The sequence below is a fragment of the Rattus rattus genome, chromosome 4 (assembly GCF_011064425.1).
Source record: "Rattus rattus isolate New Zealand chromosome 4, Rrattus_CSIRO_v1, whole genome shotgun sequence".
NCBI lineage: Eukaryota > Metazoa > Chordata > Mammalia > Rodentia > Muridae > Rattus > Rattus rattus.
Window position 1 is genome coordinate 145,199,456 of NC_046157.1, and position 21,074 is coordinate 145,220,529.

The following is a 21,074-nucleotide window of genomic DNA, read 5'->3' on the forward strand; positions in this document are numbered from 1 at the left end:
TCAGTGTAAGGTGCTTGACATACACAAGCCTGCAGACCTGAGTCTGATCCCCAGAACCCATATTAAAAAGACGGGTGTGAAGAAAGAACTTCAAAGGCCACTCTGACCTTCACGTGTGTGCCGTGCCTCAGTGTCCTCTCCACACACATACAGATAATAAATAAATAAATAAATAAATAAATAAATAAATAAATAAGGAAATCTAGGAGACTGCTGAAATGGCAGTCATAGTTCAACATGAGTCATTACAGTCATTCAGTGAATTTTAAATGTTTTCCCCAAAATGATTAACGCCTACAGCCAGGCATGATGTCTTTACGGAAGAACAAAGAACAAACAAAACAATGAAAACCTAGCAATAAATATCAACAACAACAACAAAACAACAGTAGACATTCTGGGGTATTCGAACTGCGTGGGTGCAGCTGATCAAGTGTCTTGGTTCCAGATTTTGCCCCACACCCATCTCGCTAAACAAATGAAAATTGTCCTGAGCTATCGAACAAAGCAGGTTTTGTACTTCTTGCTTTCTGTCTACATGAGTTCTCTTTAAGAAACAGAATGTAAAACTCTTTTACTCCCAGTCTGAGTCACTACCCAGTTTCTAATTGAACACACACACACACACACACACACACACACACACACACACACACACACACAATGGATGTACACATGTATGTGCACATGTGAACACATGCACACGCACAAGCACATAGAACACACATGTGCAAACAAACACATGCATACACACACTCATACATGGACACACACAAACACACACACACACACACACTTGACTGAAATAAAATGAACTGGAAACACACACACACGCACATACACGCACATGACTGAGATAAAATGAACTGGAATGTTTTCACTTAAAGAAATGCTCAGCAGTATAAAATGTGAAACTGTAGCCTGCACTTTTTCATAGTCTTTGGTGATTTTTACTGAAGAAAAAGAATGTAAGTCAAACGTAATTAACTATTGGACAGTGATATGGAAAGGGATGGAACAGAGCAAGGCCCCCGTCGGGTTTCCAACAGTAGCATAGACTGGCATCCGCGGTCAGCTTCTATGTCAGGAATGCTTACCTGCGTAGGTCTGCAGAGGCTGGCAGTGCCACTCCCCAATGCCACGGCCGTAACAGTAACACTGGTATCTGACACCATGCACAAACTTCTCCCAGGAGTCACCAATCTGGTAAAATGTCCGGGTCTCTGAATCTTGGCACTGGTCTAGAACATACACAAAGAAAAGATGAAAACAGCCTCAAACACACCATGGTGTAGTGTGATACAGTGTGTTCTTAAAATATGAATTAAACAGTCCAATTCTTACAAGTGGAGTTAAAGTAATAGTCATAAGTGTATGTGTTTGTGTGTGTGTGATGCTGTGTATGTGTGCAATCCGTGCACATGTATGTGAAGTCATTTCCCAAGCCCCAAATCAATATTTTGTTCAAATCATTTACCTAATGGGAGTATGTAGCCCAAATCTGAAAATAGAAAACTAGATACCAATTTAAAAATTTTAGAACTAGACCTCACAGGAACTGACTTGTCCTTTGTAAAGCAAGAAAGAACTTTGCAACGATTTCATCTTGTGTAACGTCTTCAGAATCCAGGAGGTGCCTTACGTTAATGAGCTAAATTTGAAACATGAACGGCTTTCTAAGCAAGCCTCTCGGGATCTCTCGGCTTCACAATCTCAGGCCAAACAAACTGCTGGGATCAATTTGCTGTCTCAGTAAGCAGTCTGTCGTCTTCAGTGAAAGGATATGAATTGATTATCTTAAACTTTGGATTTGGGGAATTGGGCTCTTTTTAATGTTTTTTGACCCCTCACTGTTAGCGCAGCCCTGTCTACTGCACAGAGAGCCAAAAGCTGAAGTGGGAGGAGGGTATCTACTGGCTTCGTCCTCTACCCACGTTTCTGCAGTCAGTAATAGAAACGTCCTTCGTCATGACTCAGAACCAAAAGAGCTAACCCCACTCAACCCCAGTGAAACCACCCTCGCCACCAATCTTAGTCACAACAAAAACCACGAGTGGCAGGTGGGATTGTACGCTGGCCCACGAGGAGAACACACTTTGCAAAGCTCTCTGCAAAGACGGGCGAGCCAGGCCTGGAGAGAACGCAGTCTCTGGCAACACCAAATAGCTTTTCTTATCCACAACTGGCCAGTCAACCAATCTCCTTGGTGAAAACCAGTCAAGCGGAGGCAGCCACTTACCGATGGGGTCACACTTCCATCTGCCCCGGCCCTGACCGAAGCAGGTACAGTTCAGCATATGTCCCTCCTCGTGACGCTTGTGGAACGTGTCGTTGACGTTGTAAGTAATGTCATCAACGATGCACTGATCTGTACAGGGAACAGGTGGATGGGTGATGAGCTCTGACTAATGAAATCAAAAAGTACTGCGTTTTTCAACGCATTAGGTTCTACTGGTGAATTTAACACCTGCTAAAGTACATTTTCTGCTGGCACAGAACAAGCTTTCTTCAAAGCTTAATAATATTAATTTTTACTCCCCTCTCATTCTGACTAATAGACTTATAATTGTCAGGGATTATAGTCCATTAAACTAAAAGCCATGGTAAAATATAGTTTCTCATGAAGAAACTAATTTTTCAACAAAGACATGCCTTAGTCCCTCTAACATTCTCTCATTTGGTTGATGATTTAATTTACATTTTTGATTGTTACCAAAAGACAAATAGAGAAATTTACGTAGCATACACCGTACTGTGGTGGTCTCCTTTTTTTTTTTGTAGAACGGAGAGTGGTGCATGCTGGTTGGGTTTTACCAACTTGACATAGTCTACACCTATCTGTGATGAGAGAATCCCAACTGAGAAAAATGTCTCCATAAGACTATCCCGCAGGCAAGTCTGGGAGGTACTGTCTTGATGGGTGATTGACTGGAGGAAGGACTAGTCCATGGTGGGCGGGCAGGCAGTGCTCACCCTGGGCAGGTAGTCCTGGGCTACATAGCAAAGCAGGTTGAACAAGTCATGGAGAGCAAGCCAGTAAGCCGTGCTCCTGGATCCGTAGCCTCTGAAGCTTCAGTTCCTACCTCCAGATGTCTGCCTTGTGTTCCTGCCTTTCTCAGAGATGGATTATGGCCTGAAAGCTGCAACCTGTTCCTCCCCCACCCAAAAAAGAAATTACATTCTATCTTTGGGACCCCATTTCTTCATCTGTCAAATGAAGGGCTATTTTGCATACCTCATTAAAGTTTCCTTCTTGCTCTGGAATGCTCTAAGTAACAAAGACGACTCCCAGATGTTTCTATCCATTGGACACCACAAAAGGAACCAGAGGCTATGGACTAGCTACGGGAACTATTTACCATCTGAGTTTTGCCTAAATATTATTTTTCCAATCAAAGAAACAAACAGCAAACTGAAATTGTTCTAATAAATCCACAACTCCTCATATCATATGTCTGAGTCCAAAGGGAGAAAAGCTGATCTGAACGAAAGAAAATTAGTTTATATGTATTCATCTCTTTAAATTTGGCAAATAGAAACCACTTTTTCCCCTTAGAGAAATGATGCTCTCTCCTCTAGGCATAAACATGGGGAGAACCTAGAGCTAAAAGGATCAGATGCTGGTCTCTCTTTGGGAAAGTCACCCTTTTGGCTCAACCTCATTTCTTACATCCTGGGAATATTTCCCGGGGCCCTAGAACTATTCAACTCACTCGCCAGGTTTCCTCAATGGGCTGCCGGAAACGAGAAAATTGTCCAGCTCAGCGAGTGAGTGGATAGTGAGGGACTGCATGCCAAAAAGGAATTTTGGCAACTACCAGTTTTCACACAAACCCTCTTCATCAATACGCCAGCGTACCTCGGAGCTGGGAGTAGGGGATGCAGGCCCATTCTCCACGGCCGTTCCCAACACACGTGCACCTCATCATGTGGCCCAGGTCATGCTGCTTATCCCACTGGTCCCCAATGCGATACATGACCCCTTCATTGGTCGTGCAGATCTCCTCATGGGCTGTTTGGAAATGGAGGAGTTGTTAAACGGTCATGAGATACACACAGATAAGCATATGAAGTTGGCTGTCTTGTTTGATAATCCTGAGCATTCTCTCTCATTTGAGAGGAAGACTTGCTGGATGAAGGATGAGTTTTGAACTCTCCAGAAAAGTACTGGGCCAGAGGAGATTGGAGAGAAATCCCAAAAGAAGATTAGACTAGGAAATCTCATACACTCATTGATTCTCATTGTCTAGAGGACTGGATCTTACTACAGCCTGGTGACTTCACCCATTCTAACTCAGTCTGGCTCAAAGGAAAACTGTTTGAGCCTAAAATCCCATGTAAGAAAGTAACTGTCCCTCTTAAGCCCAATGTCATCTTCTGTTGAAATGACAAAAGTGGAAGTATAAATAATTTCCTTGAGTCTGAATACATGACTCTCCGCGACCCTCAGGCTCCTGGTTCTAGAGCTGGGGAAAAAAATGTCTTCTACAAGATTCTTAAAACTTGGGGCTGGAGAGATGGCTCAGCGGTTAAGAGCACTGACTGCTCTCCCAGAGGTCCTGAGTTCAATCCCCAGCAACCACATTGTGGCTCACAACCTTCTGTAAAGAGATCTGATGCCCTCTTCTGGTGTGTCTGAAGACAGCTGCAGTGTACTCACATACATAAAATAAATAAATATATCTTTAAAAAAAAAAAAAAAAAAAAAAAAAAAAAAGATTTGGGGTTGGGGATTTAGCTCAGTGGTAGGCGCTTGCCTAGGAAGCGCAAGGCCCTGGGTTGGTCCCCAGCTCCGGAAAAAAGAACCAAAAAAAAAAAAAAAAAAAAAAAAAAAAAAAAAAGATTCTCAAAACTTACAAACAGTAAGCAAACCCCAATCCTCTTTCTGTATCCAGGTAAACTGAAGACAGTTCTGTATTTGCCAGAAAATAACTTTTCTGACTTATTTCAGTTACTTTAGTATTTAATAACTACAGTGTCAGGCAAGCTGTCTATGTGTCCATAACTATTAGTCCGTGACAACCAGTCCTATTACTTTAAAGATACATTTTTTTATTTTTTTATTTATTTATTTTTTTTTTGTGTGAATTCATGTTTGAAGACTTCTAAAAAGTACCCGGCACGGACATTTGATCGCGTCAACGAGATTTTTAAAGCTTATCAATAATCATTGTCATTGACAGTTTGCTCAATTTGCAAATATAAGCTTTAATGCAGTTATGCATTCCACTTCCCACATTGTCTCAGGGAGAAAAGAAGGAATCTACGTCAACAGGCTGCTGGGGTCCGCATGCATAACTCACAGGGCTTCCTCTTACCAGCCATTGGGCAGAATCCAAACTTCTGATCGGCATCGTAGTTCTGGGTGGTGCCGCACCATTTCATGTTGTCCCGCCTACCCTCAGAAGTACAGTCGGTGTAATTCCGGTTGTTGTACAGGAAGGGGAAGTGGCACAAGGCACCATTGGAATTCCCACCTCGAGTCTGAACCAAAACTGCCCAAGACAACACACAAACAGGAAGGTTACCGCTGAGCTTTGGGGTGTGCGACAAGGAGAGACTACCGAAGGCTTAGACAGAGCCAGGTTCCGGCTGCTAATTCCCAGAGGGCCTATCCGCAAATAAAAGATATCTGATAATACAGCCCTAAGCTTCTTAGTGGATTTTCATCTTCACTTTCGAAATAGATTTAAATCTCATGTTTTCTCATTTTCCCAGCCAAGGGAAAAAAAAAGATTAAATGATAGCTTTGTGTAAAATACAGCTCTACACAGAAGATAAGTACCAGCACCCTTGACATTTATCCTGTGTGTCCCTCGGCTCTGTGGGATCATCCACTGATTTCAATACTTGAGTGTCTTTAATCACACCATAATCTGTACGTGTCAAAATAATCAAACCGTAGGGCTTCTTCCCTCGGTGACATTTCCCCAGTGGGGCTAAGGGACGTGGAAACTGCCTCTGCTGCGGGATTATCTGTGTCTCTTGGGTCCAAATAGATCAAAGCGGTCATTCCTATGCAGCCTCAGAATTAATGATTGACTGCTGGCACGCAGAAGGGTGCGTACGGCAAGGATGGACTATTGCCCTGATCGGGTTTCTCCCGGGACACTCACCCGCGTGGTCTGTGCAGAAAGAATACTTCTGGTCTTGTTCGTAATTTGAAGTTGTGCTACACCACAGATGTCCGTCTTGCCGCCCTTCGGTGGTGCAGGAGTAGAAGGTCCTACCGTTGTAGGTGAACGGGAGGACACAGGGCTCCCCGTTTGAGTTGCCACCATAAGTCTGGGTCACAGCTACGAGCATAACCAAGATCTCGGTCAGCCGCGTTGTTTCCTACCCTCACCCCTGACCCCGCTGGTGGCAAATTTCTAATTTAAATAGAGACTGTGCGACTAACAGTGCAAGACGAAAAGTCAAGTCAGCTGGTTAAGGATTTCCTCTGTTAATGTCACTTGGAGACACTTCTGCTACCCAGTGACTCAGTTTCCCCATTTGTAATCCTTTATTGATACAAGTTATTATGACTCAAAGATAGGGATACATGGTTACAGTCCCATCAGAAGAAACAGTCTATAAGGCTACCCTAGAAAAAACAATTTTGAAAGAGAGAGGTCTTGACACAGAAGAGGCCGGTGCTGGTGAAAGACATCTATAATTCCAAATTGAAGTCAAGAGTACAGATTATTGGCTATCTGAGAGAAAAAGAAAATCAACCACTGTGATCTTTATCACAGGATTAGAGACTTTTCTGGGCTTATTGTTTTATATTGTTTTATGAATAAATAATATAAGCTGTTGCAGACACTAAATATCGGTCCTCTGGTGTTGCTGTGGAGTGCCTACCTGTCTCCTGGCAGCTGACGCCATTGCCCAGGCAAGTGCACAGCATCTGCTTGTCTCCTTGAGACTTCAGCCACTGCATTCCCACAGAGTAGACCACACCGCTGTCTGTGACACAGTGGCCGTACGGCGCGGGCTGGGGGTGGGTCTGGGGTTGGTAAATAGCTGTTCGGACATCTGTGAAGGAGCCAGATCCTAAGAGCATGAGAATGGAAAAGTTATAAAGCTAGAAGCCAGAAGTCAAGGAGGCCAGAGTCTTGGCTTGACTCGGAACCTCTGCATACAGCCCAAGAAGTGATCCATAAGACTCTCAGATAATCTCAGCCGAGCCACCTGAATGACAAACATCAAATGACACCTAAGTGACAAACATCATTCTGTCACACAACACAGTGAACCTCCAGGCCTGCTAGTAAGCAGCCCATCTGTGAGCTCCACTCCCCTCCTGCCTGGCTGCTAGCCTTCCCTGCCCTGTTAAGTTGCTCATTATGCCTGGGGTGCCATGTTCCTGCCCTGCTCCTCCCGTCCCCCCATTGGTCCCTCTTCACCTGAAAGGGTCTGGCCTGTCTTTCCTCCATCATAGCTCTCATGTGCCTCTCCCTGAGAGACCACCAAAATCCACAGGAGATATCCTGCCCTCTCTAAAACTTAGCTCTCAGGAGGACAACCTGGAGAGTCGCAGACTTCCTAAGTTAGCCCTCTTCCTGGGTGTCGGCGCTCAGCAGAATTACTTAGAATATGAGTTTGTTTTCCTAAAAGCAATCAATCCTCACAAGTTTCCTCTGATAGTTAACTCAATATGCTAGCTTCTCTTTTAGAAATCTGTCTTTCGAAGGCCAGCAGGGAAGAGCTTCTACAGGGAATCTAGCCTCTCCCGCAGCGCTGGTGAGCTCGAGTACCCAATGATCACTCAGGCAGAGGACGCCGATGGTGTTAAGGCCCACCATTTAGAAGGCCCTCATAGAAGAGGTTTTGTTTAATGGTGTTTCTCAAACCTTTTAATAATGAAATACCTCAGTATATTAGTGAGGTCATAAAAATGGTTAACGTGTATTGTTTATCCCATTTAACGCAGAGTTAATCCTTAATCTAGTTCAGTAGACTGACATCTGCAACTGTTCCTCCTCTCTTATTGCCAATAGCTGTTTTTATTGATGATAATTAGATGATGTAGAGATCATTAAATGTAACCTTGTTTGCTTTCACAAGGATTAATTAGGTCAAGATAAACTCATCAAAAGGGGGAAAAATCTAATTACTATTAGCTAAATGATTGATTGCTAAGAGGCTAAGTAACAGGGCTGGAATGGAATATCACATAGTAAGAGCTAAATGGAAACACCAAGCGCAGTAAGGGGGAGGTAACGGGAAGGTGCCGCCTACAACGGCTGTATCTCCTTCTTCAGGTTTGTGTGTGGAGAGAGACAGCGTCTTAAGCTGAGCAGGTTTGACCAGAACTCACTAAGTAGCCAAGGATGACAATGAACTTCTGATCGTCCGCCCTCTACTTCCTGACCCCGGGAATCACACGCACAACACACCCTCTCCTTTTATTTAGTAATGGGGAACCAAAACCAGGGCTTTACACGTGGTCGGCAAGGGCTCTGAGCCCTTCCTCAGACTCAGATAAAACATCCAAGGTACAAATATTGTTATGTCTTGGTTATTCTTTCAAATCTATACAGTAATTATTGGGGTGTTCTGGGAGGGTGCTGGGAATTGAACCCAGGGCTTGAGGATTCTAAGTGCACACCACACATGCACTCACTATTACTTGCACACGTGAGTGAGGGCGCATGTACATTATCTATGTGCGCATGTGTGTGAGAGCTCATGCATGCGCGGAGGGCAGGGATTAAGCCCAGAGTCATGTATCTTATTTCCTAAGACACTATCTCTCTCAAACCTAGAACAGGACTCGCCCTAAGTCCCCCAGGAAGAGCGGGCTGGCCAGCCACACAATCACTCCCTAACCTGGAACCACCCCCACCTCCAAAGTAGGGTAAACTGGCTGGTCCGTGATCCCCTGATCCTCCTGCTTCCACCTTCTCAGTGCTGGATGCTAACACCATCACACTTGGATATTTATCTGGTTCTGGGCACTGAACTCTGTTCCTCATGCTCAGAAGGCAAACACTGTACTGACCAAGTCACTGCCAGAGTATCGCTATGGTTTCCAAACCTCTGTTATAGCTTGGAGTGCTACATGCATTTCCCAACTTCATTCCATTCAATTTTGTTCAAAATATAGAGTGAATATTTTTTTAAACAAACTTATGTAAACCATCCCAGCTTCTTAGCTGAAACTCTCTGAGTCGGTCTGGCATGGTACGCCGTGCTCCTCCCCAGCCCCAGAGGCTCACCAGCTGAAGCACTCTGTAGAACGTGTCGCTCACACTTCCACTCCCCTCTGCCGTTGCCCGTGCAGACACACTGGAGCAGGTTCCCTCTGTTGTCCTTCTTGCTCCATGTGTCTCCAATTCTGTAGGACGTCCTGGTGTCCTGATCATTGCATCTGTCTGTGTGGGGAAAGAAGCATTGAATACAGAAATGCTCTAGTAACCGACAAGCAGCCATTCACGCGAAGACAGGATGTGGCAGTTCAATGCTTCTATGCCGCTCTTGTTGGTGTTAGTACATCCTCCCCAGTGCTGGTGATGCAGGGAGTAAAAGTCAGATATGCGGGTTTGTTACAGTACGGCCCCACCTCTCCATTTGCCAGGAAAGAAAGGAAGGAGGGGAGGGAGGGAGGGAGGGAGGGAGGGAGGGAGGGAGGAAGGAAGGGAGGGGAGGAAAGAAAGAAAAAAAGGAAAGAAAGAAAAAAGAAAGAAATTGTTCAGTGTCTTTATTGATTAAAAAAAAAATTAAGACTTTCTACATTGCTTCTTTGACTCAATTCATTCTCTGGCATTCTATTCACTCCAGCGCAGTGTCTTCCAGACCTTCTCATGGTAATTGCAGCCCTTGGCCCTCTCAAAGGCTAACTCTCCTCAGAACACTAGAACGAACAGGAAGGAAGGTCCCTATCAACTGCCCCAGGGAAGCTATAAAACGATAAGAACCTAAGAACCGAGCTTCCTCCACTTGTTATGTAAAAGGATTTCTGTGGAAAAACAATTTCTTTGGCTAGAAGGTTCTCTTTTCTTGCCCTACCCTAAAACACCGGTTTTATAATTACAAAGTCACCCACACCTGCAGCCCCAGTTCCTGGGAGGTAGGGGCAGGAATATTAAGAGATCAAGGTGTCTCCCAGCAACATAGTAAGTTCTAGGCTAGCCTGGGCTTATGGGAATCCTCCCTGTACAATAATAATTGTAATAATAGCAGTAGAAATAGTAATAATTAAAGAAATAATAACAGCAAACATAAAAGTCACCAACAAAATGGCCTCATTCCATGGTTAAAAGACTCTTCTGGAGTTAAGGATGCTGTCTCTTATGGCTATAAGAAAACTGGCCTCAGGCATCCTTCTCCCTCCTAAGATTGTCTTGAAGTTTTAATTGCTGCCTCGGCCTTCAAAGTTCCATCTGTAGAATTCAAACTAACAACAGCCTTGGAATTTGCTGAAGCATGAATTTTTAAATGAATGCCAAAAAAAACAAAACAAAACAAAACAAAAACAAAAACAAAAAAAACAAACCCAAACCCAAATCAAATCTAGATATCTTGAATGTGTTTTGTTCATCCAGCTTAAAATAATAATTAAAAAATACCACCCAAGTTCAAATTCTTTGCTAAGCAAAAATAAGTCATGGAAAACGATCAAATGTTTCCCCCAAGAGTATAGACTCCTTAGACCTTCTGATTTAAAACTGTGATACTCTTCAGCCTTCCAAGACTTGTGTGGTGGTGTTTTAGCTGAAGAGAAATTAGACATCTAATTCTGGGCCCCCGCCCCCCTCCCGGCTGGCTTCGTGAGTAAAGGCACTTGCCACCAAACCTGACAGCCTGAGGTCACTGCACCCTGCATGGTCCAAACTGTCCTTTGCCCTCCACAGGCACACTGTGGCATGTGTACCTCCCACCTCCACACACAGAACCAACAAATGTAGAAAGAAATCTAATTCAGACTCTTACCAATCACTGAAAACTCTTCGGATAGCAAGCTACGTTTCTCAAACAAACACCATGTGTTCGATGAAATTGTCTAAGTACTCAGTTTGTGTGTGGTGGTATAGGAAGGGAAATATCGATCCGGCAATGGGTCAAAGATGAGAAAGGCTTGTGTATTAACCACTTAACAAAGCTCAGCATTGGGGGTTTCAACAAAGATACTGTAAACGAGTTCAGGTTTGACAACACTGTTAGCTGGGGTCTCGGCAGAGAAGACACCTCCCTTTGACCTCTGGCCTTGTGTGTATATACATTTGCCTGAATCCATGGTTGATCTTTTTTCTGAGTCTGCATTTGCAGCAATATTTAAGTCACAAAGTGAGATCCTTACTACTCACATTGTAATGTAGGAGCAAGGGTGGCTTATAATTTAACAGTCTCTCTGCCCAATAAAGAAAACACACAGAGATTTCCTATTCAAAGGATAATACAGGACACTTCTTATTTCCATTAGAGTCTTTAGTCAGTAACTCTCATTTAAACTTCAAACATAGGAGGAAATCTGAGCGCTCACAGCCTTTTGTTTCCAAGTCAATGGCTCCCCCACGTCAAAGGAGTCATTTACATGCCACTTTAGGGATTTAATTGTCCTCAGAACCAGGAAAACATCTCTCTGATAATCTCCAGATCTAAGAAGACCCACTCAGCACTTGAATAACCACTAAGGCTCTTTTTATTTTTCCTAGCTGGCGCCTAAGGCCGTGTTGAACTGAGAACTGCTTTTTCTAGTTATTTGGTGTCCTCTGGAGAAGCAGAATGTGTTGGTTATGCAGTTTTTCTGGACATCTTATGACACCGTAGGGTTGCCAAAACATTACCCAGTGTTACAACTCTCTCTAGGAATCCAGAAGCCACGGCGGGCTGCATGTTCAACAGAAAAGAGCTAAAACTTACTTCTGGAGGTGCAGGTGATACGCCCATTGCCTTCGCCCAGACAAGTACAGTCCACCATCATCCAGCCTTGGTAGGGCTTTTCCCAGGTCTCCCCCACGACGTAGGAAGTCCCAGCAGCGTGATCGAAACATTTCTCAGCTGTAGGAGAGCAAAAAGAAAGAAGGGGGAAAGGCTATTTAAAATTATAGCATCTCCCTGTAATTTAAAGTGTAGCAAAAACCAAACCCCAGCCACATGTCTCAAAGTGGCACTCTGTTCAGAGGAGCAGGCACGCCCTGAAGCTAAGCACATAGCAAGAAGCCAAAGCAAGAGGAAGCCCCAGCCCCACTGGCAGGCAAATTCTGTTTTCCTAATGAGTACACAGACTGCATTTTCTGCCAGTCCCAAGCTTCCCACTAGCATTTCAGGTGGAAAGAAATGTACATCTGTACCCTGTGGGAGATGACCCTATGCAAAAATCCCATTTTTTTTTTTTTTTAATTCATTAATGCAGTACTGGGAATTGAACCCAGGACCTTAGTTTGCTTCAGCAAGCACTCTCTACCACTGATCTGTGTGTGTCCCTAAACTAAACCAATATAAGTTATGAACGACCTACAAAGAATGAGAGGAGAGCTCTTTAAACTTTAGACTAATGTAAAAAACAAAAACTAATTTGAAAAACAGGTCTGACTTGGAGAGCTAGGAAATAGAACCCCAAACTTTGGGATTCACAGAGTACGACTGAGGCTGAGAGAGTAAATAATTAAATAAATAATAAATAAATAAATCAAACAAAAAACCCCACAACCTTCAATGTTTGTTTTTAAGGAAATTACCAAGGAGTGACCGGAGGGAGCCATGTGGCACTTTGTGTTTTAACTCACTGAGTCCCAACAAGAAATATGTCAATAGTGTGATTCCCCCATTAAATAGGATGTCTTCACCGAGGAGAGTACCTCATATGTGAACAAAAGAAATCACTTCTTCCTAAAGATTTTAACTCTTCCTTGTGCTTTTGAAACAAAATTAGGATTTCTTTACGTTTCATACTTCGGGATCTGATTTCCTTAAGGCTGGGGGATCAGATCATTTCACTAGTTTTTACGTTGTGATTCAGATAGCCTGGCCAGTGATTTGGGTTACAAAGGTTAGACTCTGCTTGCTCCTCCTTCCCCCACAATCACCTGAATGTGCGAGCCACTTACCTATTGGCTTGCAGGTCCATTCCCCTTTTCCGTTCCCCAGACACAAACACTCCAACATGTAGCCACCAGTCTCATGTGGCCTCCTCCACTTGTCACCAATCTTGTAGGACTGACCCCCTTCGTGGCAGCGATCTGTTACAGATCAAAGGCAAATAAACGTTAGGGGAAAGGGATTTAGAGAATTCAAGGGGTGCTGATCTTGTGTTCCTCCTGAGATAAGTGCTTATGTTGGCCAAGATTCGATCATTAACCCTGAGATCAGCTCCCCCCCCCCGGCAAAAAAAAAGCAGAAGGCCAACAACATATCCGCTCACTTCGGGTCAATTGTTAGCCATGGAGAAATCTGGATGGCAAGAAGTAATAAATCATGGTTCCTCAGGGAGGTCACAGATAATCTGTTCCCTAGACTCCTCTTAGACAGCAAGGTGAGTTGCATGGGTGTAACACTCCAATTTCTGGCAGAAAGCAAGCATACACACTCATGAACATGGAAACTCTGACACTTTCTTAGGCTGTTAAAGCCAATGGCTGAATTGTATGCAAGGTCTTACTGTGTACCATTGACTCTTGGGTTTTGCCAGGAAACTTGGACATTAAGTGTTGGAAATATTGGTTTGGTCTATTCAGAAGGAACTGATGGTTCTTTTGGACAGAGGACTTTCTTTTTAAAAAAAAAAAAAAAGACCTAACTTTTAAATATAAGAAAGTCTTATTAATAGAAAGTTCTGGCAACCCAATGAGTCATACTAGAAAGATTGCCTTAGCTGTAGACTTCCTGAGAGTCAGCCCAGCACCCAAAGTTCCTTGGAGACACACTGCTCATCATTCTGTGTTGTATTTGAGAACGGCAAGATTCTCTCCCCAATCTAATCTATTCATCACACAGAACCAGACTCCATGACAAAGAACAAAAGTTCATCTGGCTCATAGCTGAGGATGATAGTTGATCAATCATCTCGCTTAAAGATGACCAAGTAATTTAAAATAGGTACATCCCTTGCGCATATCTTATTGAAAAGAACCAAGAGATCTTCCACTGGCATGTGACACACACACACACACACACACACACACACACACACAGAAGAGCAGGAGTTACACCTCTGTTTAGATCCATCATTCAGAAGTACAAGAGCTAGCTGAGTGACCACATGGGGTTTGGTCACAAGGATAACAAAAGGAGGCAGGGACAGGACAGAGAAAGCGACGTGTATATGTGACCTCCATCATCATATCACCCAAGGCCTTTCTTACTTGCAATGGTACAGCTGATCCTGCCTCGCCCAGCCCCAATGCAGGTACAGTCCCAGATCATGGAATCCTTAGGGCGCTCATAAGTGTCGCCCACTTTGTAAGTGTTTCCAGTGTATTTGTCAAAACAGGTCTCTTCAGCTGTGGAAAGGAAAAAAAAAGTCCCGTGTGAGTTTCACACACATACACCGCTACTTTGGAACTAAAGTGAGACAAATTTCAAGTTAGGCTTTAATAGAACCAGAGCTCTTGACCTTCGGCAAGCTCTCCACTGCTCTCTTATTTATAATGTAAAGAATTCTCAGGAAAAAGCCACACCCTGAGACCAGCTGAGTTGCAAAGGAAAGATTTGGAATTCCAGTCTCAAGCCAGGGAAATCAATTCAAGGGTCACAGGGACACAAACAGTTTGAAGGTGGCCTTCTTCCCAGCAGGCGTTGGCCTTTGTCAGCCCTACTGAAATATTTCCCCGGTATCCTCCCTCAGCAGCCTCCAGAAGGGCCTGCTGTAATTCACAAGAAGCAGATGAAGGGGCTTCGAAGACTCAGAAACTGCAGCTAACAAATCACTTTACAACCTCAGTGCTTCAAAGCAGTTTCTGGTCCATAATCGGGAGCCAGAGATCTGAGATAACTTTCTAATAAATTAAGCCTTTACAAGCAAACTTTTGTAAGTTTTCTTTTTGAAGGGAGACATGCAAAACCTTTCATTTTCCAATCAAAAGAATAAAAATGAAGGCTTTGGAAACTAGTTTGGATTGCATTTGTTTTAGAGCACGTGAAAAGCCAGGAGAAGAAGTTTTACTAAGAGAGAATTACAAGTGATTCTAGCAGGGTGGAGGAAAGAGCAAATGTGTTTTTATTTAAAGCATCATTTCTGCCAGGGGCCAGACTGCCTTCCACTTACGTTCAGGTTTGCTCTCGCAGTTAAAACCTCTGCTTCCTCCATAGCAGGTACAAACCAGGGCGTTGCCTAGGTAGGTCCGTTCCCACTGCTGATTTATCTGATAGTGCTTCCCGTTGTCAAAACAGCCAGCTGTGAAGAATTGAGGGGAAAGTTATTACAGCTTCATCCCTCCTCCCCTTTTTCCCCTACAAAGTTACTGAATTTTGCCAACTGACTTGGTGAGCCTGAACAAACACAAAAACTCTTAAAAAGCAATATTTCCCTAAAATTCAGATGTGGGAGCTAGCTAGTTAAAGCTTTAAGCATTGTCTATGCAGATGGTTTTTTTTTTTTTTTCTTATCTTTTAACATGGTTAAAAGTTATACAATGACGTCATGTCCATCTGGTCAGGGGAACTACATCAGCAGAATGGAAACATTCTGAGAGGCAAAAAAGTAGAAAATACCTTTAAATCATGAGGGGCTTCAATCTTAACAGCAACAACATCAAATAAGACAAGAAAGGAAACTTTTAAGTTGGGTGTCCTGGTGACTATGCCAGTAACCCCCAGCTCTGTAGAAGCTGAGGCAAGAGAATTGCTCCAAGTTGAACACAAGCCTGGAGAACATCAGGCTAGCTTTGGCTACGGTGTGAGATCATCTCCAAGTGAAAAAAGAAAAAAAGAGAAAAAAAAAGGAGGGAGAACTTTTAAAGGAAGAGTGGGTCTCTGAAAAACTGGAAGAGAAACGCATATCCCTGCTCTTGATGAAGAATCCTTTTGGGGGAGCCCTGAGGTATCCCCCAAAGCACCGAGCTAACAACATCTCTTTCCAGTTGGTAAGAAACTACCTATTTAGATACTTTTCTTCCTCCCCATTTATTAAATATTTAACCAACTATTTACTAATAAGGAAAATAAGGATCGGGGAACTACACTAATCTCAGATGTAAAATTTTTAAGTTCATGTTTCTTTTCTCTTTCACAAGTTTGGGTTCCCGGAAGGGCGAACTGAAGGTGTGGAATTTGTTAGCGCACTTGAGGGGAAGGACAGATGGTCCCTGCCTCCACTGTACCCGCAACCAGCCTGCTCAAACCTAAGCCCTTTTGTGTCCACAGCTGGTTTCCTTCAATAAAGCGCGCACTCACATACGTTCGCACAGCCACGCACGCGCGCAAAACTTTAGCCACAACTTCTGCGGGAGCTGAGGACCAACCCATCCCTGGTGCCGGCCGGTTTCAGCCAGACTGTCGGTACTCACGCTTGCTCTGACTGACAGCCACCGGGGACTGAGGCTGCACGATTTGCTGAGCCTGCCTCTTGCTCTTCCCGGTTTCGGTGCAGCGCACCGATGTCCCCAGGCACAGGACTGCTAGCAGCAGCAGCCGCCCGGGTCCCGGACCCCTGAGCATCTTGAGTGGATGGGAGGAGAGTCGCCCTCCCCAGGACGCTAGTGGCCACGAAGTGTGGTTCCCCTCGCAGCCTGCAGGAAAAGTCCTGAGGTGGGGACGCCTGTAAGAAGATGGAAGGAGGACACGGGAGAGGACCAGAAGTTGTGGCCGCTGGCCCGGCTCACACCCTGGGCTCCTTTTCTTCCCCTGTGCAGCGCAGCGGGTGCGAGCGGCTGAGCCCCGAGAGCAGAGGCTTATATGGGACAGTCCCTTCCCGCCCCCCACGAGGCCCTGCGCGCCCGGGAGGAGGGTCCCGTCCGACTCCCCCCGCCCCTCCTGCCGCCGCAGCCGCCGCCGACCGCGCGCCGATTGGCCCGGAGTCCGGGTGACGTCACGGGGTACGGTGGGTTCGCCCCGAACAAAAGAGATGCTGATCTCCCGCCAGGTCTGGGACTGGAGAACTTTTTTTTTCCCCCTTTGGTTTCCTTTGCGGTCGTCAAACTTTTGGGAGGAGGATTGGGGGTAGGGATGGGAAACGGCTGTAAAGTGAAGTAGACTCGGAGGAAAGGGAGGGAGGGGCTGGAGCCGACTGAAGCCTGGGGGGGGGGGCAGGTTTACCCCCTCGTCTCTTTCCTTTTTTTTTTTTTTTTAATTGGTGACCGTGGTGGTGTTTGAGAACATTGCGTCACCTCTGAGAAAAGTCTGTGCTCACCGGGGTGTATTTTGTGGGAAGTGAAAAAGTCATTAAGTGGCCACTACCTTGTCCCTGTAGGAATCCAGACTTCACTTTTGCAGCCCCGGGGCAGGGCGGCTCTTCCTGGTGCTTTTCCTGGGTCCCGGGCGCCGCCTAGGGTCCCCTTTCTTTGCCTATTCGGTGTTAGGTAGGCTTAGACTCCGGTTTCTCCATGAAGTACCTGCTTGGTTTCGAGGGAGAGCCCCGGAGAGAGTGAGCGCGTGTCAAAGGTGACCCCTTCCCTGAGCTTCTACAGCCCGGGGTTGTGCACGGCGCCCTGAAGATTCCGGGCAAACTCACAAGACCAAGTTTCTCTGCAAAGATGAAGCAACAGAAAGTTTCTTTTCTAAGTCATGAAGCAAAGTTTTCCTTTCCTGGGATTGGGGTGCCCGTTTCTTTTAGAAGGCCTGTGGTGAACAGCTTGAGAAGGGGGAAATTTGAACTGGCTGATGAAGTTGGGGAGAGGGGGTAGCTTTAGGTCCAGGCCACGTTCACTGGGCCATTTGCACTCAAAGCAGAGACCTAGGTGGCCTCTGTAAGAGAGCTGGGGTGGGGATGGGTACAAAGACTTTATGTCTTGCCTTCCTCCAGCCTTCCCCGGAATTCCCTTGCATGTATCTGGGCGTTTATTTTTTTCAGATTTCACAGTCATGGCAGAATTCCACTATCCACCCCCTCCCTCGCCGCCAGATTTTTTAGATTTCAATTGTTATCTGCTCCAAGAATGTATAAAGTTCCACTGAAAAGTCTCCGGAAATTCTCCGGACTTTCTACACTACTGAGATGGGAGAGGGGATAGGAGACGTCCCCCTGAAGCTCGCAGCTCTAACACGTTGGTCTTTTTTTTTTTTTTTTTTTTTTTAACCTTTCAGACACACACAGCCCAGTTGCTGTGCTTCAAAATGAGAAGCCCACTATTTTCAAAGCAGCAGGTCTGAACTCCAAACTTGGCTTTCTCCTTCGGTTAGGCACGTGGTCTCATTTGCTTTGAGAACACATTAAAGCTACCAGCAAAATATGTTATTTGTACCAGGTTCTTGTTTTCGCCAAAAGTTCCGCTGTAAGGATAATTTGAATTTGTATGCTTTATAAAATCCTCAACACATTAAAGACGCAAAATTAACATTTATTTTTATTGATGTAAAGAACTAAAAACAAGAAAACGCACAACGAATACCAGTCTCTTACAAGCGGTGTAAAATAAGTCGAGAATCTTTGTGACCAACACTCGGGGTTGAACGAGTGCCATACATTCCCCCAAATTTAGAATCCCGTCTGAGTTAGTTTTTTTGGAATTTCTCATCATCCCTTGACAAAACGGTTTTCTCTTTCAGATATAAAAGGGCTCCTTGTAAAACAGTGAAGTTCTGGGAAGTGCTCTCTCCAGGGGAGAGAAGGATACCTGGAAATCAGGATGCTTGCTAGATAAACCTGAGGGGACGGCTTTCCACAAATATGGCAGATCCTGGAGGAAGGAAATAAGCGGTTAGAAAAGAATTTTGTCACAAAAACATGATACTTTGGTATATTTACCGTACTCAAAATACTTTAGAATAATATACTTATTACAGAACTTTGCGGGGAACCCACTTTACATTTCAGAAGAAAGTTTTCTCCTTCAGCCCCATAGAAAATATCTCCTGTGGCCCACAAGCAAAAATATTTGGCAGAATTTTATAGAAATGCTTTTACTTGAAAGCTGTATTTTGGTTTTGATTTTTGGACATGGAGACATTTTCTTAATTAAGGTAAACCAGCCTTGCTACAGTATCCTTTCACATCCATTTCACTTCCAATTCCAAGTCGATTCTCTCTAGCTCAGAGATAATTAAATCTTAAAGACTACAGTTGAGGGTCAGGGCACTGGAGAGACAGCTCAATGGTTATGAGCACAGGCTGCTCTTCCAGAGGACCTGGGTTCTATTCCCAGCAACCACATGATCGTGACCACTCACAAAGCATCTGTAACTCTAATTCTAGGGAATAAGTCGAAGTTACACCTCACCAAACTTTTGGGGGTTTGTTTTGGTGTTTTTGTTGTTGTTGCTGTTGTTGGCTTGTTTTGTTTTGGGAGGGTTGTTTTGTTTGTCTGTTTGGCCCTTTTGTTTGTAGTACTTTTAGCATTTTCTGGTTTTATTTCAAAGACCTGATCCTAGGTTGCAGCAACAGAACATCCTCATTTCTTAGTTTTTCCTAGGGGGATGTTGGCCTGAATTCAGTATACCGGTGGCTTTCCTTTCCCCCATCGGCTCCTTGGGGCACTAGCTGTCTGTGTGTGAGGGTATGAATGTGACCAAAGACACAACTAACCATGAAGGGCAGTGCCACCTCGCCTCCCTCTGTAACTGCCATGGTGGCAGAATTTTCCCAGGGTTTCTGACACCTTAAAGTTCCACTAGGAAAAGGGAGCACAAGCATTTGTGGGGTACATTCTTCAGATACTTTGCTGTTGGAGGGAGACGATTAAGAGTGCGTGTAGCATAGTACTTGAATTGGATTGACTTCTTTTGAGTGTAAGTCACAGTTGGGAGAAGAGCAAAGATCACTTATTAGACCCACTCAGGACTGCGATAGAAACAGCTCACAGGATAAGTTTTAAGGGTAAGATTAATAAACATTATAGTTAGTGTCTCTACTGACCAAATTGCTTGCCTATTGGGGGAGGGGAACCCCTGATAAGAACACCTAGAGTTCAAAGAATACAACTGGGTGACAGTGGCTGGGATTTTTTTTTTTTTTTCCCTTGAAAATCTTTGGCCTTTATCCTTTTGTCACTCTCTCAGTCCTGCCACCGGAAGTCTTTGGCTGGGTGACCTTGAAACTTTCAGCCTCCGAACCCTGTAGTATGAATGTCCTGATTTTCTATCAGTAAGTTGGATGAAAGATTACAGTTGTTTTGTTTATTTTGGTTTTTAGGGGGTTTGGGTTTTTTTTTGGGGGGGGGGGTAGTGTGTTGTTTTGGTTTTGGTTTTGCGTGAAATCCTTCCTTCGTTTTCTCCTTAAAAAAGCCATGTTTGCAGAAATGCTGTTCATTAAGCACAGGTGCAGAAAAAACATAAGCTGTCCCGTGGGCAGCCCGTGTGGAGAGAGTGCAGGAGCAGTTTGTTCAGACTCCACAGGAAGCCTGTAACGGGGGAGCAAATGTTTGATAACGGCTTTTAAATTACACCATGAAAGCTGGCTAATTTTAACTTAATAAGCATTTTATTTATATTTGAAGATACCTTTAAAAAATTTTTTTTAAAAATCAGCACTTTAAAAGGCCTTAATCTATGCCTTTTGCTCCTTAACGGGAATGCTCTTTTCTCATTAGAATGATGTAACTCCCAAAGGCTTCGCAAAGGAGTCAACTTCATCTAGTAAAACAGAGAGAACTACCGTGCAGCTGGATTACTTCTGCAGACTGTCTCCACTGCCCAAGACACGCAACATGTGGGTGGGAAACTTTTATTTATATTAATTGCTGGTTCTTTTTTCATCTTGGCTTTATCTTATGTTGGCAACATGATTTGAAGTCCAATTTTGTTATGTTGGCAATTTGTTTTAGAAGAATGACATAAAAGAAAAAAAACTTGAAATATTTTTCATACTTAAATTAGTTTTACTTTTTTTACCACCACATACTTACAAATTACATATCGCATATTTCGTATGCAACCAGTCATGAAGGTAGAATCAGATGCATAAAAATAACCATGAATATTATGCTTTAAGTAAAGATGTATGCCAGTAGTAGACTATTGTGGTAGAGGTGGCAATAGTCATTCTTGGTGCTTAG

At 44.1% G+C, this 21,074-nt stretch overlaps 1 protein-coding gene across 10 annotated transcripts in view; it reads right to left on the reverse strand.

The window, feature by feature from the left end:
- The window catches only part of Fn1 (fibronectin 1), a 67,770-nt gene extending 50,985 nt beyond the window's left edge, over positions 1 to 16,785 (reverse strand). For all 10 annotated transcript variants that reach the window (XM_032901311.1, XM_032901308.1, XM_032901307.1 and 7 more), the window contains exons 1-12: positions 16,434 to 16,785; positions 15,194 to 15,322; positions 14,292 to 14,429; positions 13,038 to 13,169; positions 11,851 to 11,988; positions 9,207 to 9,362; positions 6,847 to 7,038; positions 6,117 to 6,296; positions 5,319 to 5,495; positions 3,860 to 4,012; positions 2,240 to 2,368; positions 1,098 to 1,241 (exon numbers count right to left, since the gene is read on the reverse strand). In XM_032901311.1, coding sequence (XP_032757202.1) covers positions 1,098 to 1,241; positions 2,240 to 2,368; positions 3,860 to 4,012; positions 5,319 to 5,495; positions 6,117 to 6,296; positions 6,847 to 7,038; positions 9,207 to 9,362; positions 11,851 to 11,988; positions 13,038 to 13,169; positions 14,292 to 14,429; positions 15,194 to 15,322; positions 16,434 to 16,584 — 1,819 coding nt within the window. In that variant the 5' untranslated portion in view covers positions 16,585 to 16,785. The remainder of the gene's footprint in view (positions 1 to 1,097; positions 1,242 to 2,239; positions 2,369 to 3,859; positions 4,013 to 5,318; positions 5,496 to 6,116; positions 6,297 to 6,846; positions 7,039 to 9,206; positions 9,363 to 11,850; positions 11,989 to 13,037; positions 13,170 to 14,291; positions 14,430 to 15,193; positions 15,323 to 16,433) is intronic.
- Between the last annotated feature and the right edge of the window lie 4,289 nt (positions 16,786 to 21,074).